This window comes from Haliotis asinina, chromosome 14 (genome assembly GCF_037392515.1).
Source record: "Haliotis asinina isolate JCU_RB_2024 chromosome 14, JCU_Hal_asi_v2, whole genome shotgun sequence".
NCBI classification, from domain to species: Eukaryota; Metazoa; Mollusca; class Gastropoda; order Lepetellida; family Haliotidae; genus Haliotis; species Haliotis asinina.
Genome location: NC_090293.1, coordinates 36855380 through 36882903, shown reverse-complemented (window position 1 = coordinate 36882903; position 27524 = coordinate 36855380). Strand labels below are relative to the sequence as shown.

General features: G+C 41.9%; 1 protein-coding gene across 6 annotated transcripts in view; it reads right to left on the bottom strand.

Moving 5' to 3' along the window:
- Window positions 1–19247, bottom strand: part of LOC137261940 (vinculin-like) — a 163590-nt gene extending 144343 nt beyond the window's left edge. For 3 of the 6 annotated variants that reach the window (XM_067799756.1, XM_067799757.1, XM_067799759.1), the window contains exons 1-3: window positions 18976–19145; window positions 12350–12457; window positions 11954–12125 (exon numbers count right to left, since the gene is read on the bottom strand). In XM_067799756.1, the coding sequence (XP_067655857.1) occupies window positions 11954–12125; window positions 12350–12457; window positions 18976–19032 (337 nt within the window). In that variant the 5' untranslated portion in view covers window positions 19033–19145. Of the gene's footprint in view, window positions 1–11953; window positions 12126–12349; window positions 12458–18975 lie in introns of all 6 variants that reach the window. The other 3 variants (XM_067799761.1, XM_067799760.1, XM_067799758.1) reach the window with 3 other exon arrangements.
- Between the last annotated feature and the right edge of the window lie 8277 nt (window positions 19248–27524).

The window sequence follows — 27524 nt, the reverse complement described above, 5'->3', positions numbered from 1 at the left end:
TACGACTGATCTGGGATCGAAGCTGTTCACGATTCGAGGAAGCGGCTTCCAATCGTGTACGTCTCTCGTCTTCTAAATCACGTATTCGTTCATTGATACGACGCTTCATATCATCGTTTTCAGTTTCGTTGAGTTTGGTTTTTTCCCTAGCGATGTGCTCGTCGATTTCGTTCAGTTTCCCCATGTTGTTCACGAGTTCTCCACGCACGCGTTTCACGGCTTCGTCTAAGCCGCGCAGTTCCCTTACCGGAAAGTCAAACCCCGGTAACGGTTTGTCCCAGTAGGTGCTCAACAGTTTTTCTATGCTGTCTGAGGCTTCTGTAGCACGCTGTGGTGTCATTTCATCTCTAGTGGTGAGGTGGGATCTGGTAGCTTGCAGATCTTCTTTAACGGCCTTAGGTATTGCACCACCGTAATCATTCATGTTTAGATTTTTACGGATAAATTCAACACCATAGCGGCTGGCTAGAGTTGACAAGGCCAGTGGTTTTTTATTGCTCTTGTTAAAGAGGTCAACCCCTGGGTCAGACTTAAGGCGTAGAACACCCTTTGTATCAATAAAAAAATCCTTATGGTATCGACCCTGTGGTTCAACGTAGTTTTTATCTCTTCTTAAACTTTCGAAATAATCATTTACCGTTGTTTCCAAGAGTTCTTGGTTCAATGGTGAACTAGTAAATGAGGTCTCCTGCTCATCATCGAATGCCTGGGCACTAGCGCCCGGTATCTCATCCATAGGTATGTCTTCATCCATTAGTATTAAAAATATATTTCTTTTATATAACAATGTACGGTAGAAAATTAGATCCTTTCAGAAAATTGAGAGAGCCATTAGGAGCCAGAGCCGTGCGACAGTCGGTGACCATCACCAAGCAAGATAGACCAGAACCAAACTCTGCTGGTTAGATTTCCAAACCTTGGTGAGAATGACCTCATTGTACCAGGCACTGTTCGACTGGCGTTCAATATCACGTTGACCTCCGACAACGACAAACGCGAGCTAGTGCGGAACGTGGGTCGAGCTATCATCAAGAAAACGACCGTCAAGATCAGCGGTAACGAGGTGCTGAGCATCGACGACAGCGACGTGTTTCACTGCTACAAGGATCTCTGGAAAAGCGATGGAGAACGAGTCAATGATGTGTACCAGGGTATCAGCAAATCAACCCGGGCGCGCATAGGGTATGTCTTCACGCAAGACCAACAAGACAAGCTATCGGCCGGTGAAAAGGCCATCGCTCTAGCATACGGGAATCGATTCTGCGTGCCGCTCGACTTCGAGTTGCTCACGGGACACGCGCCGTTTTACCAGGCCGCGCTGGGTGATAGGCTCGAATACGAGCTCACGTTTAACGACTATAGCAAAGTAGTGCGTACGCCGAACGGTGATGAGGCCAGTTATGCCATAGACAACATCTCTCTGGAGTTCGACATGGTCACTAGCCCGGAGCTGGCCAGGCAGGTTCGAAGTCAGTACTCTGGGAAGATGGCTATCCTATACGATCGCGTACTGAGACATAGATCAGTCGTGCGAGATAAGAGCGACACTGTGTGGAATATCAACCTGAACGTGCCGGCCCGATCGATGAAAGGTATCCTGGTCGTCCCCGTGGAGGATTACGAGCCATTCCAGAGGGACAGCGAGAAGTTTTTCAACCCCGAGATTGAAAAGGTGGAAGTGACCATCGAGGGCGTGCCCAACCAGCTGTTCAGTCATGGTATGAGACCACACCAGCAGTGGGATGAGATAAAAAAGCTACCAGTGGGGGATTACATAATAAAGGACCTGGACCTAAGCTCCGTGCAGATCGGTGAATACCTGACCACCAAGTACGCCCTATGGTTGGACATGCGATCCACGGATGATGATAAACTGCACGGTAGCGGGCGCCGTATAGATAACGGCAGCGAAGGGATAACCATCCAGATTACTAAGAAGGCTCAAACCGCTGGTAAGTTGAAATTATATCTGTACGTTATTATGGACGCGCAACTTAATATAGACAATGGGAGATTCGTGCAAGCCATCTACTGATGGGGGAGACCCCCAAACCCCCCAGGGGTACCCACAACTACCCACTGACCCACACTGCGCTATCATATGCGGGCAGACTGGCTGTGGGAAGACCGTTTTCGTGTTGGATATGTTGGAGGGTTACTACAAGGATGTGTTCGATAACATCGCTATCATGTGCCCTACTCTAGGCATGAATAAAACGTACGCGCGACCTTGGGTAATGACGGACCCTGACGTACACAAAATCGACCCTGGAACACGCCTGCAGGACTGGTTGAAAGCTCTTCACGAGAAATTTAAAGGGGAACCGACGCTGTTTATACTGGACGACTGCAGCGCTAATCGCGAGATAACAAAAAAGAGAGACATGCTATCGTACCTGGCCTTCTCCGGCCGTCATGCAAATCACAGCGTCTGGGTGCTAACGCAGAAGTTCAACTCGGTGTTGAAAGACCTCAGGGAGCAGACGCGATGGGTGGCCTTATTTCACTGCAAGGACAGGGATTCGTTTGAGGAGTGTTTGAGAGAGAACGATGTGATGAGTAAATTAGAACGGGAACGGGTGAAGAAACAGCTCGCTGAAACTAAACACGCTAAGCTCGTTCTAAAGACCGACCAACCAGTAGCATATATAGTTTGCTAAGCAAAAGCTAAGCTAAAGCTAAGCAAAGCTAAGCAAATGCTAAGCATAGCTATGATATTTGAAGTATTTGTCGTGTGCAACTTAACCTTCATTTCTCTGTGTTTTGTCTGCATCGGGTATTATATAGTTAAAACTAAATCTTACTTGTTATATTATAAGATGGAGTGTGAGGAATTGCTCGAACAGTTGGTACCTGGGGGTACGGCAGGCCCCACTGTGGGGGATTCCCCCAAGCGAGAGAAACTGGTGGCATTGGCTGTTGGCGGCAAAGCCAAACATTACTTTGGAGACTACACTCCAGATAAAATTAACAAAATGTCAGCCGAAGAAATCGATAAGCTGTACGCTAGATACGAGTCCCGGCTCGGAGCAGAAATGACAAAGACAATAGGATCGGCTATGACCCAGATATACACCGGTATTGTATCACACTTCCTTCCCATTCCACCAGAGCGCCGACTTTACCTGTGGGAGGACCTCGAGAAAGACCCTTTTATCGAACACGCCGTGAGCTCTATCAGCTGCGGGCTGTACCACAAATATGGCATGTTGTTGGCTCCAGTGACGGCGGCGATTATCACGGCAAAACATTGTCAATTTGAGAGAAAGAATAATAATAATAGTATAGATGGATGCTGCACAGGAAACCCCAGTGGAGGTACCCCCAACAGTGATGGAGGAGACCCCACCCCCAACAGTGGAGACCACTTCAACAGTAACCAGACAGAAGAATCCTAAGAGAGTAGCTGCCGGTAAAAAACGGTGGTGTAACCAACATAAAGTGACCAACCCAACCCGACTGTTGTTGGCTGTAGGTGTAACTGCTGCCTTGGCTATCTCGTGGTTATATACACGTGAGGGAAACCCTCACCGTGAGGTGGTACCTGAGGTGGTAACCCCCACTGTTGGGGGTGTGGGGGGTACCCCCACCGTCGACCCGCATATCATGTTATAATTTTAATATTTTATATCATATACATAATGTCTGAGGGGAAAACGTTCGTCAACGACGCATACCACGCCACAGTGGTAGCCAGTCTAGCAGTAGGGTACGCTCGGTTGACTAAAATGGTGCTTAAACAACCAACTATCAAGCTAGATTTCAACCTGCAGGATATGGGTATGCTCATAATGAACCTTGGTATGGCGATGGCCACAAAAGACATCCTAGTAAAACAAGGAATAATACCTGATAATATAATGAAATAAATATAGGGATGGCCACGATAGCTATGATGGTCGGTGGGGCGTTAGTGAATGCCCTGGCATTTTCCGGGAGTAATTTCCTCTTCTCAAAACTACGAGATGATCACGCGGCTGAAATACAGGAAGAAAGGAAGCGACACGATCTCGCTACTGAGAAATTACAAAGAGCACAGGACGAGTACGTTAAAAAACGCCTCCAGAGGATCGATTTTATTAATGAACAGCTCAAGCGTGAAAACCATGCCATTAAAACATTCTACGATGTCGATGAAGCAATGAAAGAATACTATCTACTAACTGGTAAACAATTGGAACCGCTCAATAAACCCACACTCGCTCAGTACTACACACCATCCAAGGGACAAATGAATCGTGAACTGGGCTTCATAGTGTTGGGTATAGCAGCTACTGCGTTGGTTGCAAAGCAATTAAACTAAAATACCTATATAAGTAAACATGAGACCCGCTCCATACCGATGCGAATACATACTTATGGGGAAGACCGAGGCCTGTGGTAGGAAATGCAGGAATCAGGGGTTCTGTTGTTTCCATATGGGAAGTCCTAACTACACGTGTTCTGTGTGTGGTATCGGGGTTAAAGGGCACTACTGTTTATGTAAAGCTCACGGAGCGAACGTAGTCAGACATCAACTCATATACGAGAATAAAAAAGGCTACATAAAAGAACGTAGGCGACTGCTCAAGATAGCCACTTAAGAGTTACCTCCCCTTACTGTGAACCAATTAGAGATTATACACACCTACGTATAGCTATGTCTGCGGAAAGTGTGATCGCATCTCTAGTTAAAAACATATTCAAATATGAACTGGCTTTATGGGGAAGCTTCAGATTTAAGATAATATTGGACGTGGTATGGATTAAAGAGGGTTTTAAGTATACTCACCCCTTCGAATGGGAGCGGGATATCGCGACTCAATACCATATAGAACGTTTTTCAAGTCTAAGTGAATACTATAACCAAGGCGAGTGCTGGATTGAAACAGCCACACTATATATTTTACCAGGTACGTGGGACGATTTGACAGAATTACTAGAATTGGACCCGGCTGCCCGAGTTTGGCCTCTTCTGGATTGAAATATTTTTTAATAAGGTTACTGTGAACCAATTAGACATTAGTTCTCTTAGGTGTAAACACGATGTCTACTGTAAGCGAGCTCAAGAGGGTCGCAAAACAGAGAGGTGTTATCGGGTATTCTAGAATGCGGAAGTCAGCATTGTTGAGATTACTAGGTTTAGAAGCCCCTCCTACGGTAAAACAATTAAAAGCTCAAGCAAAACAGCTTGGGCACACGGGTTATTCAAACCTGGGGAGAGCCGGGTTAACCGCATTGTTATCACATGCCCCCGTAGCACGTCCCACTGTAAAACAACTGAAAGCCGAGGCACACGATTTGGGTTTAGGCGGGTATTCCCGTATGAGAAAACCACAGCTTTTAGAATTATTACGGCAGAATAGAGCTATTGACCTACAGTTCGTGAGCACTGAGCGCGCTGTAGGTAACTATTTGAGAGGTTGGCGCATGCACGTTGATAGAAACATAGACATTATAGATATCAAGCCTCTGATAGTTGATAAGGTCAACCAGGAACTAAATAATCTAGGAAGTATCAAGTTTCAGATCACAGTGAAAATGTCGCTCGATAAGCAGGTTGGGAGTACCACTGAGTATGTTCAGCCTTACTTCCGAGGTCAACAAGAGGTCGTCACACATGCAGAGACCATTGACGCATCAATCGATACAAGTTTTCAGCAGATACGAGAATACCTAGAACGCTACACACACTTGGGGTCCGGGTGGGCTGTAGATAAAATCGATAATGTATATCTAGACATAGCTAACTACGTGCCGTTCAGAGGCGGGTCATACCTAGCCTTGCCTCCCTACTATAGGAACAAACATGCCATAGTAAACGTTAAGAATAGAGGAAACGATTGCCTGAGGTTAGCTATCAGGTCAGCCTTATTTCCAGCTGGCAAGAATTCAGATAGGCTTTCTAGCTATCCCCAAGACGATGGGCTTAATTGGGATGGTATAGATGAACCCACCCCCATATCCCAGATCACTAAAGTAGAAAAACAGAATAATATGGCTATAAATGTCTTTGGGCACGAAGGTAACAAAACAATAGTACACAGGGTCAGCCCGGTGAAGGATCGCCAAGTTATCAATATATTCATGATCCAGCGAGGTGAAAAGTATCACTATACATGGATAAAACATCTCAGCCGGTTGTTGCACGACCAGTCGAAACACGATGGGGAAAAACACTTTTGTGTACGATGCCTACACGGTTTCAGTCGAGCTGATTTATTAGAATCCCACCGGGATGATTGCCAAGGTGTGGGGCAGACGGCCATACGAGTCGACATGCCTAAGGAAGGTGAAAATATCCTAAAATTCAGTAACCACAAGAACCAAATGTCTGTGCCTTATATCATATACGCCGACTTCGAAGCCTTAGTTGTGGGTGGGGATTCCCCTAGTGGGGGTAGCTTCACCCACAAAACCCAGGAACATAAGGCCTGCGGTTTTGGATACATTGTCGTCCGTTGTGACGGGGAAACGAAAGCCCCGGTAGTGTATAGGGGGCCTGACGCGGCTGAAAGGTTTCTAAAGTGTTTGCAGGAGGAAGAAAAAATTATTAGGAATGCATTGTATAGAATCGCTCCCATGCGTATGACCCGAGCCGACAGGCTAGCTCACGCTAGTAGCACTAACTGTCACGTGTGTGAATCACCACTTAACGGTGATTCGGTGAGAGATCACTGTCACATAACTGGTAAGTATAGAGGCGCCGCTCACAACGCGTGCAACCTCAAGCTTAAAATCAACCCTAAGACAATAAACATCCCCGTTGTCTTTCACAACTTGAGAGGGTACGACTCACACTTGATCATGCAGGCCATCGCGAAAATCGATGGTAATATAACGTGCATCCCCAACAACATGGAGAGATACATCTCCTTCAGCTTAAACGGACTTAGGTTCATTGACTCGTTTCAGTTCCTCCTGTCGTCACTCGACAGTCTGGTCAAGGCCAACAATACCTTCCCTATCACCGATCGATACACAGACGCCGAGACTAGACCCCTGCTTATGAGGAAGGGTGTGTACCCCTATGAGTACATGGATAGTTGGGCCAAGTTCACCGAGACCAGACTACCCCCTATTGACTGCTTTTATAGCAAGCTGAATGAGGCGTCCGTCTCACGAGATGATTACTCGCACGCGACTAACGTATGGAATAAACTGGGTTGTAAGAACCTGGGTGATTATCACGACCTGTACTTGAGGACAGATGTACTGCTGTTAGCCGACGTGTTTGAAACGTTTCGGCGGACCTGTTTAAAGCAGTATAAACTCGACCCCGCATGGTATTACACCAGCCCAGGTCTGTCGTGGGACGCCTTGCTTAAAAAGACCGGAGTTAATTTGGAATTGCTCACAGATTACGACATGCACCTATTCATTGAGAAAGGCTTGCGAGGTGGGATTTCCATGGCATCCAAACGATACGCGAAAGCAAATAATCAATACGTGAAAGGTTACGATCCTAACAAACCAACCAATCACATTCTATACCTCGACGCAAACAACCTGTACGGCTGGGCCATGAGTCAGTATCTACCTACAGGGGGATTCGAATGGGTACCCCACGTTGATGTTATGGGGGTTGCACCAGATTCGAACAAAGGGTATATCCTCGAAGTTGACTTAGAGTATCCCAAGGAATTACACACATCGCACAACAGCTATCCCCTTGCACCCGAACGTATGAGGGTTAACACAGACTGGATGTCTGAGTACCAACATAACTTGTCAGGTGGGCGTGTGACAGACGTTGAAAAACTCGTGCCTAACTTAATGAATAAGACCAAGTACATCGTTCACTATCGCAACCTACAGCTGTACCTGTCGTTGGGTATGAGGCTGACCAAAATACACAGGGTGCTCATGTTCGACCAGAGCCCATGGATGGAGCCCTACATCAGAATGAACACAGACCTACGAAAAAAAGCCACCAGTGATTTTGAGAAAAATCTCTACAAGCTCATGAACAACTCGGTGTTTGGTAAGACTATGGAGAACCTGAGGAAACGCGTGACCGTGAAGCTGGTTAGATCTAGTGAGGAAGACAAGCTCAGGAAATTGATAGCCAATCCGGCATTCAACCGTAGTAAGATATTCACAGACAACCTGGTTGCCCTACACATGAAGAAAAGCCACATAAAATTCAACCGGCCTGTTTACGTGGGGATGAGCATCCTCGATTTATCCAAACACCTGATGTACGACTTTTACTACAACGAGCTCAAGAAACAGTACGGCGACAGGTGTGAAGTGCTGTACACTGACACGGATTCCCTGCTGATGGAGATTCGAACCGAGGACGTGTACGAGGACATGAAGAAACACCTCGATTTATACGACACCAGCGACTACCCTAAGACCCATACCCTACACAGTACGGTAAATAAAAAGGTCCTAGGTAAGATGAAGGACGAGTGTGCTGGCACGCCCATAGCCGAGTACATAGGTTTGAGACCTAAGATGTACTCCATACTGAAAGCCGACAATAGTGAGATCCGGAAGGCTAAGGGGGTTAAGAAGTATGTGGTGAAACAACACATCAAACACGCCAGATTCAAGGAAGCCCTGTTCAAGACCCGTACCTTTAGGCATAAAATGAACACACTTAGAAGTGATGGACATAAGATATACGGACTGACTATAAACAAGACGTCCCTGTCGCCTATGGACACGAAACGTTGGATAGCTATTGATGGGATAAACACATATGCATATGGACATGAAAAAATTTGAGGCTATTTACTACAGCCCGCGTGGGTACTGGAAAGGAGCTAGCGCAGTAGATAAGCTAGCTAAAATAGCGCGAGTACCCCCGGAGGAAGCCAAAGCGTGGCTTGAAAAACAAGCCCTGTGGCAGATCTATTTGCCGGCACCACGCTACGTGCCTAGAAGGAGGTTCGGTATTAACATACCTAATAGCGTTCACCAGGCAGACCTACTGTTCCTACCCCACGACAAGAGGTACAAGTATGCCTTAACCGTAGTGGACGTAGCCAGTCGTTACAAGGAAGCCGAACCCTTGACCACGAAAGATTCGGCCCAGGTAGCCAGAGGATTCGAACGCATATACAAACGCAGCCCGCTGACGTGGCCAACAGAGCTGCAAGTTGACCCCGGACGGGAGTTCATGGGTGCCGTGTCACAACTGCTAGCCAAACACGATACAAAGGTCAGGCGTGGCACGGCCGGAGCCCATCGCAGCCAAGCCATAGTTGAGAGATTTAATAGGACTTTGGCTGAGCGCTTGTTCGGCTATCAGTATGCTAGGGAGATGGTCACCCCTGGAAAACGATCGACTGAATGGGTCACGAGGTTACCTAAGGTGGTGTCGGCAATCAACCATGAAGTCACCCGTCTCACCAGTAAGAAACCGGCAGACGCTATCAAACTAAAATCAATAGTTGCAGAGTCGGCCGCTCCATTGCGTGGGAAGGAGAAACAGATACCAGATAGGGCCCTAGTGAGGTATCTATACCAGCCGGGGGAACACGAGGGCGATAGCCGTAAGCGAGCCACCGATCCTATATGGTCAGTCAAAACTTACAACATAGATAAAGTGGATATGAAAGCCGACGAACCTAACTTGTACTACTTGAGGGGTGGGCCGGGTAGGGGGTTTGTAAGAGAAGAATTATTGATCGTACCGTACGGCACAGTGTTACCTCCTACCAAGGCACAGTAATTACCGCCAACTTTTTTGTAGTAGGGGTAATAGTAGCAAGAGCTAATGGCCCAACCAAAGCCTTATTTAGTAAATAAGGCTTTGTAGAGACATTTTGTGAAAGTGAGCCAGAACTGTCATTCCCTATACTACTAACCCTGTCACGTAAAGTGCTAGAAGGTATGTTAAAAGTTCTAGCAGCTTTTCTGATGCTCATACCACACTCAGTCACAGCACTGTATGCCTTGGACACTGAATCATTGGAATAATTCCAGTAACTAGATGTATCTGGACGTGTTGAAACATTTTGCCGGAGTGACAGACGAAGTGATACCTGTGCTGTTGGCACCTTTGATGATGACACATCTCTTGTTATAATGCGAGAAATTGCGAGTAAAGTGGCAGTCCGAAAATAGGAGTCGTTTGAAAACCGGGTACGGTACGATACATTATTTTAATAGCAATAACACCTTATCTCTGTTTCCTATTTTAAATAAGGGCTCGTTACAAGGCCAGCAAGATTTTTCAGTCATCAGCGCTGTGGGCTTCCTCTTTTATTTAGGAGCTTCATACACAGATGTAGGTGACAGGTAAGGTGTAGGTTCTTGTTTATCCTGATATTGATTAACCACTACCACCACCCTGGATGCAAAACAGTTTGCTTGAGCAATTCCATACAAGGGCATAACAAGCGTCTCAAATTTTTCCTCAAAAAAGAGTCTGAAGAAAGAAACCTCCATAAAATATTATCAGTCTATGCTCAGCAGTAAGGATCCTTTTTGGCCTTCTTAGATGATGACGCCCATCTTTTGACCTCTGCCTAGAGTTTGTTCAATCAGCATGAGCCACCTTTTCATCAAGCCTTAAACTTGTCCACAGTCACGTCTTGACAAAGCTGACATCGCAACTTCCAGTCACAAAGAATGATACAATCAATGCACGCAGAATGAGGATCTACACTTGTCTTGCACTGACAGTTTTCTTCCTTGCCCATGGTGTCACAAAACTGAGTGAAACTATAACTTCCCTTACAGCACCTCTGTCTGTGTGACAAGAAAGAGATTGATCAGACAGCTGTCAATCATAAGATAAATTTGTGAATTTCTCACAGGCTGCCATTTCCATTTGGAGCAGTAGGATATTGTGAGTAATTTCATTCATTAAAACAGAAAACTAGCAATGTGTACATATTGTAACTTCTTTACAATGAATGCTCCCTAACAACTCAACAAAATTAACACACTCAAAGCTTATGAACACTTAGAGGTTTGAACAGGTGACTAAGTCAGTTCACAAACCCTGACTTGCAACTCAGCTTATCTCAAATTCTCATGTGAAAGTCCTGCTTTGTCTCATGATCAGTCTTCAACGTGCAGTGAGGCCCATTCCTCAGTACATGGTCCCTGTTTTATTCATACTTCTACAATTTAGGGAGGTGGGGAAGCATGGTTGATAACTATTACAAACGACTTTACTAGTGTAGAAAAACTGGGTTAAATACTATCCTAAGTATGGGGCATGGGGGTGCATAAATGTATATTTCATCATTACATACCACGTATAGGGTAGCTGTGTATCGGTTGGTCTTGTAGCACATTGTTTCACTTGCCTCTGTTACGGGATAACTTTCTGACCGGGGTGACTGTTCATTGTAGCGCTAGATACATTGGGTAGGCAATGTGTGTCTAGCTTCAGTCAACCGAGTAACATCAGGTAAAATCGCCCTCCAGATCCTGTTTCAGGGTCATTCCCTCCCCGTTTAAAAAATGGAACATTAAACTGTAGACTAGGCCATGTATTGTTAGGTTTCTTCTATTAGTGTTAGGTTGGGTTGGGGGAAAATTAGGAGTAGGTAACGAACTAGGATTTATAGCTTTTGGGTAACGTTTGTATAAGAACAGTGTTGGTTTAGGGGTGGCTTAAAAGTACATGTTTAACTGATCTAGAATCCACCAGTTGATGCAATAGTGTGTCATTTATCAGTTGTTAAGTTTTTGTTTGTATTTTTCTACGTATTCTGTTTTGTAATAAATTATTGTCAGTTGTTTGCATGTTTCTGTTATTTTCCCTACTTGCCTGATTAACGAACTGGTTTCTGAGTTTGAAAGTAGAGAACACATCAGCCTGAAACACTACATTTTTAAAAATACACAACGCAGAGTCCAACGCAGAATCCAACGAAGGTTGATTAACATCTTGTTAGTACCTACTCATTTCTCAAACTCAGCTGTCACCGGGCGAAGCTAACGCACATCAAAACCACACCTATTACACTTGGTTCATATGGTTCATAAACAATAAACATGTTACCTCTTGATCCATCAATCAGCTTCTTACGAGCTGGTACTGAGTATGGATCAGCTCTCAGTAGTTCTGATGCCTGGAGGAGAAGTACTGAAGACTGTTCAACACGACTTAGGGCAGGTGGCATGTCTTGTTTCAGAATCTGATCTTCACTGCTGTTGATAGTGTCATATCCAACCTGAATGTACACATATTGCCATAACATATCAACAAGTACAGCCAGAAATATTACCAACATATTCCATACAATTGAATCTTAACTGAGGATACCTGGAAAAAGGTCAACATACACAGGTCCTAGAAAAGTCAATATTAAAAACATTGCCAAAGATATATGCTAACAATTTACAGCCTACAAATATTCTAAATGGTTAAATGGTTACTTCCTGTGCAATTGCTTACCCGCACTAAGTTGTCAACTGCTACCTTCACAGCTTTTACAGGATGGGCCAGATCAGGCATGGCATTTCCATCTTCAGCCTCTTCATGGAGGATAACCAGTCTTGAAACCTGAATGGATGCACAAATATTAGTCTGATAAGATTAAAACATAACATGATGAACTCATGTATACATCTATCAGTCTGAAGGTGAAATGAGGTTGAACACCCCATTCACAATCAGAAGCAATCTGATACACCACTAAACTGGTGTGTTGTGTGATACGATACATGATATTTTATATATTTGCATCACAACAGCTAAGCTAAAATACTACAACACAAAAATATTTACCATTGTTTTTTTAAGTTTTTAAATCAGATTTTCTCTATCACATATCAACTGAAATTATCACTTTAAGTTTCCACTGAAGCTAACATGACCATACTACTGTGAGATGAACTTAAGAATAATGCCGACTTGTCATTTAAACCCACAAATCTGAATAGCGGTGCAGTCCATTCTACCATGATTAAGGGGTTCAGGGTAAGTAAAGCGATAAACTGGTGTCAGTTTACTCTTTATGTAAACTTACACCATGGTGACCAGTCATGAATTTGTAATTGTAATTTGTAATTTGTAATTAAATACTGCTTCCTGCAATCGCAAAATTGCTACCTGCAATCGCAAAACACAGCGTCAGAGAACCATTGACCAACTGATATTGATTTATACATAACATTTTTACAGTATGGCGGGAAGAAGGCATCCCCAGGATCAACTCTCATATACCCTGAAGGTAGTGAGGGAACGCTTTCCCAAAGATGGTGCAGGAGCCGATGACGTGCAGTACACAGACTCATCAGCTGTGAGTCTTGATTAATGATTCATTTCAGCACACATCTACATGTTCAGGTATATATTCTACTATAAATAAACCATCCGTTATCTGTGTTATTTCAGGGTACCTATCTGTCGCTGGAGGAGATGACTGTCTTTGAATGGCGGAATCCTCCTGACATATGTTCAGCATGTAGAAGCAAGGCACAGGCTCACTACAAACCATACTAATCGTGGGACAGAAAAATTAAGTAACTGCCAAACAGGCTATTGGAAATAAAATTGTTCACAGATATCTTTTGTCTGTGTTTTGTTCAACAACAAATTAAATGTTTGGACAACAAACAAAAAGTTTTGACAACAAACTGATTGACGCTTCTTTATTTTACCTGTGAGCTATTGTAATGTACTACTCAGATATCAACCATTATGTCTACAGGAATCTACTGATTTCAGAGCCCTTCTGTTGAATATGCACCACAATACATGACAGTAATGTTTAGTATACTTAGAGAAGGGACACCTCAATAAAGAGGGGCTTTCAGACATGTGAAACTAATAGGATGAATGCTACAGTTTGAGTTTGGGATGCAACATCCACCTGTACTTGTCTATGTGACGAGATAGGAAGTCGGCATGCTGATTGTTGATGCATGTGATATGTTTGCAGTGCAGATACACTCCATTTTCAGCAGCCGTAGCCCATATACCTTTCGTAATTCGTGTCAAAGACTGTGGGGGCCCACCCTTGTTGCTCACATAGGCTAAAGCAGTACTGTTGTCGCTGAGGATCTGAAAATTTAGTCCACGCACCAAGGGGACGAACGCTATCAGGGATAACAATACCGCCATCAATTCTCTGAAGTTGCACGACTTTCTGGAAATGTTTGTATTCCAAATGCTTCTCTGGTCTCTGACATTTGCAGAACCCCACCCCAACCTACTCATCGATGGATTTGTGACATAATTCTCTGCAACTAAAACTATCAACACTAGACAACCACCAGTGTAACTCTTCAACAGTGTGTGAATCAAGAGTCAGGAAAGAGTACCACGTTGTACAGGAACTCAACAGGCGAAAACATGAGTGGAGAAATAGCTTGCCCGGACCTACAGCCCATGAAACAGAAACACATTTACCCCACACACAAGCAAGTGAATGAGCTGTAATGGTTTGCTTAGGAAGAATCTGACGAATATCATGCTTAAACTTCACCACTCTTCTCTTGGTGGCTCTTATGATAACAAACCCACTATCAGAGACTGTATTCACTGAGTATCCAATACATTCAACAGATTGGCTGGGTGTGAGGACACTCTTATCAAAATTGATACAGACACCCTGAGCTTGTAAAGTATCAGTTAATAGATCAGTGTGGTCAGTTACTGACTGAAAGGGTGACATAAGAATAAAGTCATCACACATATACCACCAGTCTGATTCCAAGTGAACGCAGATATTTTACCACTGGTCTAAGGAACTTTGTGAAGTAATAAGGACTACAGCTGAGACCAAGGGGTAAAACACACCACCTACATGTCTTTTTATTCCAATCGAAACCTAAGTAGTCTCTATCTTCTACATGCACAGGAATGTGATGGAATCCATCCTTAATATCTAGGGTAATCATAATGTCATCAGGCTGTATCACACTTGCCATGTCTCTAATGTCTTCATTCCTGTGAGAAGTCTGACTACAAAATGAGTTTAAATGTTTAAGGTAGTGCCCTAAACAGAGTTTTGCATTTCTCTTAGGCACACAACAAATAGGAGATACAAAATTGCTATTTGAACATAACTCTATTGAACCAGACTTCAAAAGTCTATCACTTCCTCATTGATAAATGCAGCATCACAGGGACCTAAAATTGGGTTAGGTAAAAAGTGTTGTCTTTGTTACTGTGTAGCAGTAAATTAGGTGAAAGGGATATTTACGAGCCATATCAATAGCAGACACTCAAACACCAGACATTAGTGTACAATCTGCGCCAAAAGCTACAGAGGACGACTGCCTGGCGCACAAACCTGCCGCATCGACAGCTCTCAGCTTGACACCCGAAACTACTGGGAGGAGGAGGAGGAGGAGGAGGAGGAGGAGGAGGAACTTATCACAGAGCCATGGGTGGTGTACCGCCAGCAAAATCGTTATGATGTCTCCAACAGAATCCGTCCCGGTGAAGCCGGCTACATCCAGATTGGATCGGCGCAGCTGGATGACATCCTAAAGCACTACCAGGAGATTAAACCTTGAGCCACCCACGAGGACATTCTTAAAACTTCAATGCTACTAACTCTCGAGGAATTAGCAGTACAAAGTGGGGCAACCAGCCAGTTGCCGCGAAACGTTAGTGCTATATATCCATTTGTACAAGAATGGGTTGCCGAAGACCTATTCTACCTTGGATCTTCACAGGTCGAAACAACAATGAAGCTTTGAACATTGAATCTCAAGGCTGGACTGCATTTTTCATTAGAGATTCCAGGGTGCATCAACAAGTACCCTGAACTATTGGACTTGGCAAAATGAACAAGAGTCATCAGATGATGACATATCTCCCTGGACCCACATATTTGAATGGACAAATCATGATGTTTTTTAGACTAAGTTTGAATCATTTCCGAGGAAATCATGAAAAATATAAACACCATATATCTGTAAACAGGAAAAGACACCACTTCAAGATCAGTTTCATATATCTGACAAGATCTGTTGAAAGATATGAAATGGTTTTCAAGTTGTGTCCCGGAAATGAAGACCATCCTTCCCTTTTGAGACTAGGTCTGAACTGTTTCCATGGAAACTGGGAAAAATAAAAATGCCAAAAATCTGTAAATAGCAAGAGGCACCACTTTGGGGTCTACCTCACATATCTGCCAAATTTTGCAGAAAGATGCTAAGGAGTTTTCAAGTTGTACTCTGGAAACTGAGCCCATCCATCCCTTTCGAGATTAATGGAGAATCATTTCCATGGAAACTGAGAAAAATATAAATGTCAAAAATGTCAAAAATCTGTAAATTGCTTGCAAAAGGGCACCACTCAGAGCTCTACCACACATATTTGCCAAGTTTTGCTGAAAGATATTAAGAAGTTTTAGAGTTCTGTAAACGAAGATGCTACGAAGAATGACAGGACACTGTCACATGCACTTGACTTCTCGTTAAATAAATGACAAAATTCAGTTTCTAAAGCAGAACTGACGCCCTATTTTGTTCGAAGAAAGAAATCGTCATAAGAACAAAGAGTTTTACATCGCAAAGGTATTTTACGAGAGCTTCATTCTGATCATCTCAGAATAGTGCGCATGAAAGGACTTGCCAGAAGTTATCTGTGGTTTACTGAAATAGAAGATCTTGTGAAATAATGTTCCCACTGAGCCTCAGAGAGGAACACCCCTGCTCCTGCTCCATTACATGAATGGACATTTCCTTGTCAGCCATGGATAGCCATGCTGACTTCACAGGGTACAATCACTCAATTACTTTGTGTTGGTGATGCATACAGTAAATGGCCTGCGGAATATCATATGAACTCTACAACGAGTATGAAGTGAAGTGCTATGCATGGCATAGCTATTTTTGCTATGCATGGCATAGCTTTGGAATTTGTGTCAGACACTGGACGGACCAGAGTTCATATCCAAAGAGCTGGCATTTTTCATGAAAATGAACGGCATTCTCACAAAAACCTGTAAATAGCAAAAGGCACCACTTCAGGTTCTGATTGATATATCTACCAAGTTTTGCAGAAAAATATTTGAAAAATTTTTGAGTTCTGCTCCGGAAACGATCCCCACTCCACCATTAGAGTAACACCAAAATGTTCCTTGGAAAAACAAAAAAAATAAAAATGCCAAAACACTGTAAATAGCAAAAGGCAAAATTATAGGTTGAGATTATTATATCTCTCACGTTTGGTCTAAAAATATTGAATGGTTTCTGAGTTATGCTCTGGAAACAAAATGATTACGGACGGACGGACAGACGGTATCCCCCCACATTACATGCCGGGGGGATAAAAAGTTTCATGCCAGGTCAAAATGTGATTGTAAGATGCTTTAGGGGACCTAGCAAGTGGGTTTGTGGAAGCATTGTTGAAGTTTCTTGGGACTAGTAAACTTCTGCTCTTGATCATCTCTGATTATGCCACACCAGCAGAGCCATTGAGACAATTAACATAGAAAAAACAGCTGCTTGTGTTCAGAAAGGATCAAGTTAAATAATTTTAATCACTCAAAGCTGCAAGTAGTGAAACCCTAGGCTTCTATAGTTTAACCACCAAAACAACAAATATAGCTGACGCCAGTCCTGTAGGAGTAGTCCAGCAACAGACTGATAGTGCCTGAGGGCTGGGTTTGTAAAGTAGAATATTGGGGGTATGCTTAGTTATTTGGTTTAAGTTTCCAGACTTCATGATTCTGCTGAAATGGGAGTTTGTTAACACTTGTTTAAGCAATAAGGCTACATGAAGTACTGCACTTCTCAGATCGGGTAGGGATGTCGTACCAGAGGGATGGTGTGATGTGGAATGTGTGTGTGTGTTTTATAATAATAAATGGAATATAATAAATGGAATGCATGTGGTGGGAAAAACGTAACTGTTGTATGGTATATCGCTCAAGCTGTAATCAACTGAATTGGCCATACCACAAAATAACACATTATTGAGTCAACCACAGTATAAATTTGTCTTCATAAATTCATATCAACGTACCAGATGTCAAAATGGACAATACAATCATCCGGACAGAAAAGCATTAAAAACTGCTGATAGGACTGCAGCAAGTACAAGAAATAACTGCCATTGATCAAACGGACAATCATTACAAGGTGTCGGAGGTAGATTCACAGACTGCTGCTGACTGTGACAGTCAGTATGACAAGTATCAAGATGGCAGTTTCACCCAACATGAGTGCACCTCGCAGCGAGGATATTCATAAACAAGCAATCAAACTATTTAAACTTCCCCAATATTTGCTAATATACAGAGTCTAAAATTACAAATCTATATATAAAGAAGGCTTCATATTTGTGAAGGGGAATTCCCTTGGCTTTTCCTTGGAGTGAGCAATCCCTGAAAGATCCGAGTTACCATTGGCCTTCATCAACCAATGCTTCTTGTAAGAGCCAAGCAATGGGGCCATGTCTTCAAGCTTGCTGACTTCGTTCACACGTCACTACATCCCCATTGGACAGGTCGGTGTTCATGCTGTTGATCACAAGATTGTCTGATCCAGATCGCCATATTGCAAAGTAATCAACTTTGTAAACAACCAACCAAGGGATGAACAGAGTCTATCAGTGTTTTGATCTTCTACGCGATTTCAAGTATACAGTCATGAACGTCAAAAATGTTCTGAAATGTCACAGGTCACTGGTTCAAACCTGGTTGAAAACAAGTACATATTGGCTTAACTTAACATTTAATTCACAGAGAAACTTCATAACTTACAGGTCACAAGTTGGAGCAGAACCCATGTTTGCAGATCTGTTCAAAGATGATTAACACGAGAGAAGAATCCCTCCAATACTTAAAGCGACCACTAACTGATAAGTTCAGAAGAGACATGATAATTTAATAACTGAAACAATGAATGCACAAAACTCTGTGTGTACGTCCACGACATGCTTTTCGACAGAGCAAACCCTGAGCATACAGTGGGTATGTAGCACATTACGAGGGTGGGACGTGTCGAACTTATACATTCTTTATTCTCCATCAGCCGGTACGTTCCTAGGCTTTCTACAGGGATGGAATAAACGTAGACTTCTGATAGCGTGACTCATAAAATTCCATTCTTTCTTACCTGTTGTGCAACCGGCTCCAAGATGCTCTCTATTGTCTTCGTATGGAAGACTGGCATGTTTGTTGTAATCAACTAAACCAATTAAATATACAATGCAAATAACGAAGTCTTCCAACAGTCTCGACTCCGGTGTTTATTACTGTTATACATATATATCCCACTGCTGATACGATTCCCCACACAACTGCTTAAAATACGTTTGTCCAAACGAGAATAGGCTCCTAGGAGGTGCATATCTTTTGGTTGCTAATCGTGTGTATTCATGTCACAGTGTGAACAAACATATTTCCTTACAATGATATGATATAAAACTAACACCAAGAATAATCTTAGAAATCTGAGACTGTTTTTCTGTGTCGCCATGCACGTACCCATCATTTCTCAATAAATATTTGCAATTATGTTACCATGCGAAATATAGCATATCTAACAAATTACTTGGAGGTTTTAGCTTCATTTAATCAATGCTTGAAATTTTATTGTTTTCGTTGTCAAATACAGTATTACATACACATTACGCTAAAAGAGAAAATAAATCACGATAATTTATTTTATGATGTTTGTGCGGGTAGGTGTGATTGTAGAAACTGGTTGTGGGGGTATCTGAAGTGGGTTTAAAAGCAACTTCAGTCTAGATTTTTGGTGTCTAAGGGGAGGTTTCTGCTCTTTTATTTATATTTGTAAGAAGTCGTTGTGCCAGCAGTACACTAGCTCCGAAAGCGGTTGGATATGGGCATGAGCAATGCCTAAAGAAGTTTATGAAATAAAATCACTTTCGCTGTGCAGTCACGTTGCCTTTACATCTCACGAAATGAAAGTAAAAGGAAGTCGTCGTGTCTGATATTTTTACAAAACAGTAAATAAGAACGCGACTGAAATGTCAAACTGTTCCTATGGCCAAATAAGGAAGCAGTTTCTGTGCTCGTACGTGTTCCTGATGAGTAAATTGCGAGTGGGATCGATCACTGTTATCAAACTTGAATAAGCGGGACATTGTCTCGGAATAGTTAATTTGGCACATCATTCACAAGGTGAAATGGTGACAGAATATCTAGTTTTAGAGCAGCGTTACGAAAACACGCTTATCAGGTGTAAACAGTTATTTATAGTAACATAGCTACCGGCAGTATCAAACGTAAACGGCATCGCTTCAAAACAACACGTATATTTCTTGGCAAATACAGGGTAAAATAGACATATACAAAGATGGGGACGAACCCAAACATATCCCTTCATGTTGTTGTTCCATTCAATCTTCCATCTGATATTCAGGCATTACTGTCCTTCTAGAAGTGCGATTGTTTTAAAAGTTCTGTCGAATTTGGGTTGATGTCTGAAGGGCCGAAGAAAAGTCAAAAGAGACGAGTCTTGGCTTGGCTATTACTGAGCCATTACCATTTTATTAATGTGATGATGATATTTTGTTTTATTGTTATGTGTGTCAATAAATAATGTAAAACCTTTCTAAGCTTTTTTCTGTTCCGCCCATTTGACGAATCACTGTTCTGAAATAGGAAGTGGTTATAATTAAGTTCCATGTGTGTATAGTTTGACAATTTCTGAAAACATGACAAATAACACATCTGGGTTCTCAGATAAAATTAATAAACACAGATATGGGCTCAGCATTCATACAGCGTTGGAGCAATTATCTCTAGCCCATGACAACATACCTTGTTCAAATGATTAGTTGATATGTTGACTGATTAGTCTTTGTTGTCTGACTGAACTGATTTTTTTAATAATCGAGGATATCAACATACACATTTACATGGCTGACCTAGTCCGCTGGCGAAACTGACTCTCAGTGTGCCCTGGTTGTGACTCGCACGCCCATCCCCATAAGTATCATAAGTTTCTTGTGAAACTCGCAGCCTGGATGCCATCTCGGGGGAAATAGGATCAGATAGGACAGATAGGATCCGATCCGATCAGCAGAAACGGTTCATCACCGGGAAAATAAAATTCGTAACGCGTCTCGGGTCAATGAGCGTGGCCTTCGCGGTACTTTTAATGCACTGTTATGGCTGAATGAACACGGGCGCCTCACTCGAAGGCTCTGACAAATTACAAAGAAAACAGGATTAACGTGGACGATCATTGATTTGAGCACATATGAAAATGACAAGGAAGAAAGTGAAATCCCAAATATGACATATGTGACAAGTAAAGAAATTATATGTACATATTTGTTTTAAATAAAAAAATCCGATTTTTTTCTACTCAGATGAGACGTAAATAAACATTTCAGTGATTCATATAAAATATAAATAAAGTTATTTAGACGTAGTCATTGTCCGTGGTATCACATTCTTTGAGTTTAAGAAGTTCGGGACCCATGAAGGTCCTGGGGTAGAATAGGCCTTCAGAAACCCATGCTTGCCATAAAAGGCGATTCAGCTTGTCGTAAGAGGCGACTAACGGGTTCAGGTGGTCAGCTCGCTGACTTGATTGACACATGTCATCGGTTCCCAATTGCGCAGATCGCAGCTCATGTTGTTGATCACTGGATTGTCTGGTCCCGACTCGATTATTTACAGACCGCCGCCACGTAGCTGGAATATTGCTAAGTTCGGCGTAAAATAAAACTCACTCACTCACTAAGAAGTTCGGACACGTGTAGGCGATGTCCTCGATGATGTTGTTTACAATATTGTCCACCGGGATTTAGAGTCGGGAATCAATGTTCATGTAACGGCTTTTCCTGAGTAGGCTCGCGCCAGTTGCCTGGCAACTGTTGTAACTTCCTCCTCTTCCTTCCTCATCGAGTTGACTCAGTGATGTGAATATATAACGTTAATAATGTTTTGAAAAGATATCTCTCCATTCTCGACATGGGTTATGTTTCCCGGCACCGCATCTTTAGCTGTGGCGGTACTCATCTAATTAGCTCTCCCGGGAAAACCGAAATTTACATTTTAGTCTTCCCGGTCTTCTGAAAAATAGATTTTATAGCCTTCCCGGTACGACACCACAGAAACAAACCAGCAGCCTACAACCAGCAGTCAAGACTAAGACTCAACGATAGCGCCAACTGAACCATACCATAATTTGAACACATGAGGCTTCAAGATAAGTCACACCCTTTCAGCATTTGTAGTGCGCTATTCTGTATGACAATATATGTGAACACCTGTTCGAACTCTTATCGTGCACTGTCTATGTGTGTATATGTTGTGTGAAATCGAGATTTCACGCAATCCCTCAAAGAGTCAGTGATTTCGTGAAATAAATATGACGGCCAGGGATTTCATGTTTTAGCTAAAATATCAAGGGATTTCATGAAATTACTGATTTTCGCGGTGTTACATTACACGCATTCCCAGTTATAAGACCCATACCTGAATCATCAACTGACGACCTCAGGGATGGTCTGGCTTACAGAGGCATCAGCCTTGTAAGTTCCCGTTCCAAACTGTATTGCGGCATACTGAACAACCGATAGACCTCTTTTGCAGAAAATAATCAGGTTGTTAGGGAGTCACAGAACGGGTTCAGGAAGCGCACATCAACGCACGAACATGCATAAAGTGTTACCCCCATTATAGAAACACGCAAAGGGAGGTAATAACACAGATGCGTCCAGGGTATAGTGGCGACTTAACGGAACGTATACCCTGGAGATATCGAGGATGGTTTGCTCTCGCCACTTCTGTTCAACCCGACATTGATGATTTGTTACACAACAGACGCTCTCAATACAGGGGCATCGATAGTAATAATTAATATGGTTGGAATTTTGACATATGCGGATGGTATCATCTTGTTGGCTGAGAAGGAAGAAGATCTTAATGCATTACTTGACTGCTTGCACGGCTGGTGTGTTTCAAACAGAATGACTGTTAACAGTGCAAAATCGAATCTGCTTTAGACTACGAACTGTACCAAAACAAACACGGTATTTATGTGTGAAGAGAGTGTTCTAGAAACTGCGGAGAGTTACTGCTACTTAGGTTTGCTTCTCACAGAATGTTTAGATTACACAAGGATGACAAAATCTGCAGCTGATTCCTGCAGTAAGGCGCTTAGCCTTTTGATATCTATATACAAATTGCTTAGTGGAATGGAATATGCTACGTTCACTAAACTGTATGATACAATGGTGTGGTACATGTTGGACTATGGTTGAGGTATATGGGGCTCTTATCTTATGTTTTGTATGAATGCTGTCCAGAGTCGTGCGATGCCTTTCTTCTGAAGGCTTAAAAGTATGCCCCGAATGAAGCTGTCAATGGTGAAACGGCATGGATACTCCCCGGTTGTACGTCTGTGGGGTAGTACTGTAAGAATTTAGTCGTATTATTAAAGAATATAGGGGTGATCGATGGGCGACCCGCCGTAAGCGTAATTTAAACTTCCTCATACAGACTAAGATGTCGGAGTTGGGACTACCTCATTTTATCCCAGTGAATGACTGTTTTAATACACATTATATTTTGTCAGAGGTAAGAGCTGTGCTGTATCAATGGCATGTCACTCACCGGAGAGAAAGTATTTTACAGCCACAAGGTCCTTCCCGACTGGGAGGAATAACCTAAGGCTATATTGTACTTTTAAGACTTGTTTTACCCCAGCATTTTATGTCTATCATTCCAAGAGCACACAGACGTGCATTAGTAAAATTTAGTTGTGGCATAGCACCAATTAATATTGAACTGGGCAGATATAACAATGTTCCTCTTCAAAAGAGAACATGTTTTTTATTGTGAAAATGTAACTGAAGATGGATGCTACATTTTACTTGATTGTCCAGTAGGGGCGGTGGAGTAACCTAGTGGTTAAAGTGCTCGCTCGTCACGCCGAAGACTCGGGTTCGATTCCCCACATGGGTACAATGTGTGAAGCCCATTTTCTGGTGTCCCCCGTCGTGATATTGCTGGAATATTGCTAAAAAGCGGCGTAAAACTAAACTCACTCACTCACTCACTGATTGTCCAGTGTACAATGTCGAACGAAAGAAACTTTTTGATAACTGTTCTAGCAATACTCAGAAAACTGCCTATATCAAAGTACCAAAACCTGCCATGGCATTTTGAACAAAGAAAGCATGTTTTACACCAATAACTTGTATGAAATAGGTTTTCTCGAGAATATCTGGTGTCGTCTCGTGTAAATACCATTAAATATATCGTCTCCCTTAACCGTAAAGGAGTGACCAGAGTACTGATGTTTTATAATATATGTATATTTTTATTTGTACTTTGTAAATAACCATCTTGTTCATGTAGGGTTTGTTGTTTACTGTCTTGTCATTATTTGTGTGTATATTTTTCAAATTACAAATCCTTGTTTGCAAATCTTGTGTGATGTTATCAGACGTATGTTTCAGATTTGAACTCGACAACCTAGTCGTTCCACAAAAACTCAACCTCACAGTTTCAGTGATTTGTAGTTACTATATCTTTTAGGCTATTCAGCACCCCATAAGTTCCTGCCTGTAGCTTCATGTAGTCCTTTTAGAGTATGTAAGCACTTATAGTACACTTTGTCAAAAAGGATAAAACCATCACATACGGTTATAGCTATTGCTGTATCATAATACTTCTTCATCTGCCATCGTGATTTGACATCCGGCGAGGATTCAGTATTTCGGTGCGATAAACCGTTCATGGTGTCTGCCACACAATACACAATACACCTTTGGGAAAAAAATCTTACAGCCAGTTTCACGTAAATGTACATTGTCTTATATAGCTGAGATATTTGAAGTTGGTAATATTTTCCATGAGTTTCACTTATAACGTATTCCACAGTGAGCAACTCCAAGAAAGCTGCTGCGGATATATGTTTCTTGACAAAAGCCCTGTCAGTACTATTAAATCACCATGCCAAAGCGCTATCAGCAGTGCACAGGCAAGTGCTAAATCTACTCGTAATTCACCAAGGACATGTTTTCAACGTATGACGTCACGTCAATAAGAAAACCACATTAGGTTGGTAGATATACACATACGTGACAGACACATTGACTGCAACAAGTAGCTGAAGTTTGGTTCCAAGTCGCGGAGAAAGCTTGGTGCCGCCAGTTTCTACGTTTCTGAAGACAAGACTGAGAGATCAAGTATTAACTAAACATCCCTGAAAGAGAAGTTACTAAGATTACAGCCGCTTCAGCTATATCATGTTTTTTTTTCAACTACAACTGATGTCTGCCGAAGGATATGGCAAGGGTCAAAAGTCCCTTCAACCCGTCTTAACCGCTATACTATAATAAAAACAGAGGTGACGATTCCCAAACCACAAACTATAAAACCCGTCGAGTTCTAGACACCAGAACCAGAAAAATAATTTTACATTTAACAAAAGGATAAACACAAACGCGTCCATCTTTTAGAGGTACAGTTTTGAAGAATTTAAATCATTCGTTCTTCTGGATGTGGAGGAAACTCCATCTCCACATGACGCACATAGGAATAATACAAAGTCTTACATACCGAAACATAAGGCTCATTAACCTATTCAGACAATGACCTACTTTTCACCCGATCAGAAATTTCTCGTCTGAAAGGCAAAATAGACACCACAAACAGCTCTGGTTAAACTGAATTCCTATTCCTTGTTTCATAAGAAAATTATACTTGCAAAAGAATTTCTATATTCATGTGGAGGTTGAGGCAGCATACCTGAACTATGGAATCACAGACAGCCCCTGTTTGGTGAGGACGTAAAATGATTCACAATATATCTAGCTCACTGGTCAGACCTGTTATGTGTGTTTTGCGCTTATTCAGCATAGTTCTGTAACACATAGCGAGGCTGATGTCACATCAGTTCCGTATCAGACCGCCAAACGTTTCTAGCGGCAGGGCCTCGTTTTGAGATTTCCACGATTTAAGGTTTCAGGTTGTCAGAGCTTGCTGTATGACAGAGCACGCTGTACGGAGTGTTTGCAAGGATTAGAAAGAGCGTACACACACACACACGCACACACACACACACACACACACACACACACACACACACATATATATATATATATATATATATATATATATATATATATATATATATATATATATGCTCCCCGACAAAGTTTCAGGATGGATGGAATGACGGATGGATGGACGGAGAAAATGAGTGATATGTAACCTGTTTAGGCAGATAGGATACTACTTTGACATTTTCTAATTAAATTCTTGGTCTGTCTGCAGGACACATCCACAATTTGTAATGTAAAATCTCAACAAACAAAAAAACAAAACAAAAAACAACAACTAGAAATAGGGCACAGTAATATCGGAACAAAACAACTAAAATAACACTATCAGACGAAACAAACAACAACCCAGAAATGGCTTTCTTGGCAGATCCAATACTGTGGATACAAAGAAAATTGTATTTCCAAAGATACAGATACAAGTCCAAATATTTAAAACAATTGATAGATAAAAATAAGTATTAAAATAAGTATTATGGTCCATGTTGGATAGCCTTAAAACATTCTACGACAGCCGAATGTCGGACAGTTATGTTCCTTCACGACTGGTTGAACAAGTCTTACATTCATGATCTTTCTTCCCACATCTGACATCCAACATCAGTAACTTTTCACTGGAAGTATCAACAAAAACTTTACAGTAAAGGGAAACATAAAAACTATAATTTTACAGTGAACTCCTTGCCATTGGTGAGCTACAAGAAGAAACTACTGAAAGTGAACATTCCGTAAAAACAACAACAACAAACAAAGAGAAACAAAACTAAAAAAAGAAAAAAACAACAACAAAAAACCCCAAACAAACAAAACAAAACAAAACAACAAACAAACAAACAAACAGTGTACATATTTAGCACATAGTTCATAACTCCATTACTAAAACCAGCTATGAACTTAATGTCAGCTTGTTTCCGGAATCATTCAGTCAAAACAAAGGAGCAAACTTGACTCCTCACATCCTAATTCCTAATTCCCATCAGTAGTTTATATGGGGAGCTTATGATGGACTTCCTTAATATCACAACTTCCAAATACAACTTATAATAGTCTACTGTAGAAATCTGAACCTAAATAAGCCAAAGAACCTAAGTTAATGCAAAACAAAGAAAGTAATCACGAAAAAATCTCAACTTATGATGCACGCTTTGAGTTTCTACACAGCACATATGCAATCTCAAAGATTTCTTAGAAGTTATTAACTGTCAGAATCATAACAAGCATAGGTTCAAATGCTTGTTAACAAAAAGACAACAAACCAATAAAGGAAATTCTTCAACATTTGCCGATGTTGCCGAAAAATAGTATCAATAACAACACAAAAATGTCTGAAACTGGCATGTAGAAGACAACTGAACTAAATGGATTACATATTCAGAAACCAGCAAGTAACTGGATCTTAGGTTGTTTCTTGACAAATTCTTGATATTGATTGTTTCAAACAAGTACGATCAACAGCGAATTGCTATGTAACAAAATATTACATAGTCAAACAAAACAATAAGATATCAAAAGTTTTGCTCTATCATGTACTGCAGACTACAAGTACCATGTTACAACAGCACTTCTTCCTTCTTTTTAAAAATAAGTACTGAAACGTTTGAAGTACCAGATT